Source organism: Hylobates moloch, unplaced genomic scaffold (assembly GCF_009828535.3).
Source record: "Hylobates moloch isolate HMO894 unplaced genomic scaffold, HMol_V3 SCAFFOLD_366, whole genome shotgun sequence".
Classification (NCBI taxonomy): Eukaryota; Metazoa; Chordata; class Mammalia; order Primates; family Hylobatidae; genus Hylobates; species Hylobates moloch.
Genome location: NW_026652641.1, coordinates 7705 through 11113, shown reverse-complemented (window position 1 = coordinate 11113; position 3409 = coordinate 7705). Strand labels below are relative to the sequence as shown.

The window sequence follows — 3409 nt, the reverse complement described above, 5'->3', positions numbered from 1 at the left end:
ACAGTTTCGTTCTTTTCTAAAAAATTCCACTTCTAGTCGAGTGCGGTGGCTCACACCTGTAATCCCAGTACTTTGGGAGGCAGAGGCGGGCGGATCGCCTGAGGTCAGGAGTTTGAGGCCAGTCTGACCAACACGGAAAAACCCTTCTCTACTAAAAATATGAAATTAACCGGGCGTGGTGGCACATGCCTGCAATCCCAGCTACTCGGGAGGCTGAGGCAGGAGAATCGCTTGAACCCGGGAGATGGAGGCTGCAGTGAACGGAGATCACGCCATTCCACTCCAGCGTGGACTACAAGCGCGAAACTCTGTGTCAAAAAACATACCGCTTCAGAAGACAGAGAAAATTCATTTACACATTTTCTAAATAAATATCCTAAGAAAAGAGACTACAGGAAAGAAAATCTCTTCCTTTATTTTTGAAGGAGGAATTATGCCTCTCACTTATTTGCTTGTTTGTTTGAGACAGGGTCTAGCTCTGTCATCCAAGTTGGAGTGTGCTGGCGAGATCAGAGCTCAGTGCAGCGTCCAACTCCCTGACTCAAGTGATGTTTTCTTTTTTTTCTTTTTCTTTTCTTTTTCTTTCTTTTTTTTTTTTTTTTAGACGGAGTTTCGCTTTTGTTCCCCAGGCTGGAGTGTAATCGCTCGATCTTGGCTCACCAAAACCTCCGCCTGCCGAGTTCAAGCAATTCTCCTGCCTCAGCTTCCCGAGTAGCTGGGATTGCAAGCATGGGCCACTATGCTCAGCTAATTTTTTTGTGTTTTTAGTACAGACGGAGTTTCTCCTTGTTGGTAAGGCTGGTCTCGAACTCCCGACCTCAGGTGATCTGCCCGTTTCAGCCTCCCAAAGTGCTGGGATTACAGGCATGAGCCACCGTGCCCGGCTTCAAGTGATGTTTTCATCTCAGTGCCCCGAGCAGCTGAGAACACAGGGGTGCGCCATCATATCTGGCTGATTTTTCTTTTATTTTTAGTAGAGACGAGGTCTCACTATTATGCCCTGGCTGATCACACACTCCTGGGCTCAAGCAATCCTCCCGCCTCGGCCTCTCAAAGTGCTGGGATGACAGGTGTGACCCACTGCTCCGAGTTCTGGCTTTATTTCCATGGAATATGAAATTTTCCTCCACCTTCTGTGTATAATAGGCAGTTTTCCATGTCACCTTTCTATTTCCATTATCCACTCAAACAACCCAGGACCTTGCTTAGTTTACTAAGCCATTCTAATTGTCAGTCCCCTTTGTAAGCAGCGCCACTCCACCCCTTTACCGAGGTCCCTGCCCCTGTCCCCCGTCCTGCCCCAGCCTGAGGGGAGCTCGCCCTGCCTGCAGGACATGAGACTCTACCTGCTCAAAAAAGGCGCTTTGCATTAAAACCATTTTCAACTTCAGAGAAAAAACGATTCAGCGTTCAGTAGAGTTAGCCCACTACAATATGTTGTTTTAACTTCGATTGTTTGAAATGCTAACTTAAAACGGGCAGGAAGCATCCCTGTGATATTAGGGGTAATATCACGGCACACCAGAAACAATCCACCAATCAGAACCCGGGGGATCCAGTCCTGGAGGTCAAGCATGACAGCAGGTCACATCATGGACCCAGCTGAGGAGAGAGCCCTGACCCATCGCCGACAGGCCCTGCTCTTAAGAACAACACTCCATTTCAGGTCCCGCCCCCAAACGAGGATAAGCCTCTGGCCCCGCCCCATCCCGCTGTCCAGCGCGGCCTCCAAGCAGCCTCCTCCCTCTTGCCCCACCCCAGGCCCCGCCCCCACCGTCTAACCAGGCCCTTCCCCCAAAGTGATTTCAAATGCATTACCAAGTCAGATACAAACTATCTCCCTTTATTGGTCTCCTTTTTCAGAATTTACCAGATATCTGTGCACATTAACGTATGTATTTTTTTTTTTTTTTTTTGAGACGGAGTCTCGCTCTGTCACCCAGGCTGGGGTGCAGTGGCACCATCTCGGCTCACTGCAAGCTCCGCCTCCCGGGTTCACGCCATTCTCCTGCCTCAGCCTCTCCGAGTAGCTGGGACTACAGGCGCCCGCCACCTCGCCCGGCTAATTTTTTGTATTTTTAGTAGAGACGGGGTTTCACCGTGTTAGCCAGGATGGTCTCGATCTCCTGACCTCGTGATCCGCCCGCCTGGGCCTCCCAAAGTGCTGGGATTACAGGCGTGAGCCACCGCGCCCGGCCTAACGTATGTATTTCACATGTTGTTTCTCTGATCTGGTCCACAAAGAGCTGACATCCAGATGTGGCCCCTGAACCATCCAGGCTGCCCAGCAGCAATAACACCAAGGGGCCCACACCCCGTGTCCATCCATGTCTGGGTGTGAGCCCCTCCCACGACCATGCCCAGTGGAGCCTCTTAAGAAGTTCTTGTCACTGGGTCACAGGAGATGGAATCTCAGAGCAGATGAGAGGAACTGAGAAAAGGCGTGGGTGAGTGTGAGTGAGCCTGTCAGGCAGGACGCTTCAGACTCAGAAAAGACTGGCTACTACAATACCTGGCATTTCTTTTTTTTTTTTTTTCAGCCTTGACAGCAACACCCTTTATTCAACACCAGGAATACCCTTCGCACAGAACCAGCGAGCTTCACGCGCTCAGCTTCCCCGTGGAAATGCTCCCAGGACGCTGCGGGACCCCGGGCGTGCCACACGCTCTAGTGGTGATGCTGTCTGAACTGGAGCCGACAGTAACCGCACGTGCCAGTTTTTGTTTCCTTGTCCAAGTTTATATACACTTTTGGGTGGCCAAGAGCCCCCCCGCCGCCGTCGCACGCTATCACCCGAGTCTCCACCTCACTCACGGGCTGTTCTGCTATCAAATCAATGGCAAAGTTTTCATTCACCTCTTTCTGACGACCTACAAACCGAATTCTCCTGTAGTCTTTATCATCATAAACCTGGCTAGTGTGCGTGACCTTCTCCCCGGTCGGCGAGACCCGCACCCCGAAACACCTGGCGCCCAGGGGCAGACTCCGCGCGGCCTCGCCGCACCGGTTCAGCAGCCGGCAGAAGGTCATCGCCGCCGCCATTTTTAAGTCAATACCTGGCATTTCAAAAAGGAAAGAGACAGATTAATCCACCGAGGAGTATCACTTCACCTGAGGAAGAGCCAGCCCTGGCTCCTTTTCTTTCCTCTTCTTGTGATACCCTACCTTGTTTGTTTGTTTGTTTCTTTTAATTTTTTTTTTTTTTTTGATACAGAGTCTTGCTCTGTCGCCCAGGCTGGAGTGCAGTGGCGCAATCTCGGCTCACTGCAAGCTCCGCCTCCCGGGTTCACGCCATTCTCCTGCCTCAGCCTCTCCGAGTAGCTGGGACTACAGGCGCCCGCCACCGCGCCCGGCTAATTTTTTGTATTTTTTAGTAGAGACGGGGTTTCACCGTGGTCTCGATCTCCC

At 51.5% G+C, this 3409-nt stretch overlaps 1 protein-coding gene across 1 annotated transcript; it reads right to left on the bottom strand.

Annotated features, from left to right (window-relative positions):
• Positions 1–2536: 2536 nt before the first annotated feature.
• LOC116464279 (NADH dehydrogenase [ubiquinone] iron-sulfur protein 6, mitochondrial) lies at positions 2537–3046 on the bottom strand. Its single transcript, XM_032147565.2, has one exon. It carries the CDS (start codon positions 3041–3043, stop codon positions 2669–2671), a length of 375 nt encoding a protein of 124 aa, XP_032003456.2. The 5' UTR covers positions 3044–3046; the 3' UTR covers positions 2537–2668.
• Positions 3047–3409: the final 363 nt, after the last annotated feature.

Excerpts from the sequence above, each read along its gene's own strand:
- LOC116464279 (XM_032147565.2), bottom strand. The coding sequence starts at position 3,043 with ATGGCGGCGGCGATGACCTTCTGCCGGCTGCTGAACCGGTGCGGCGAG.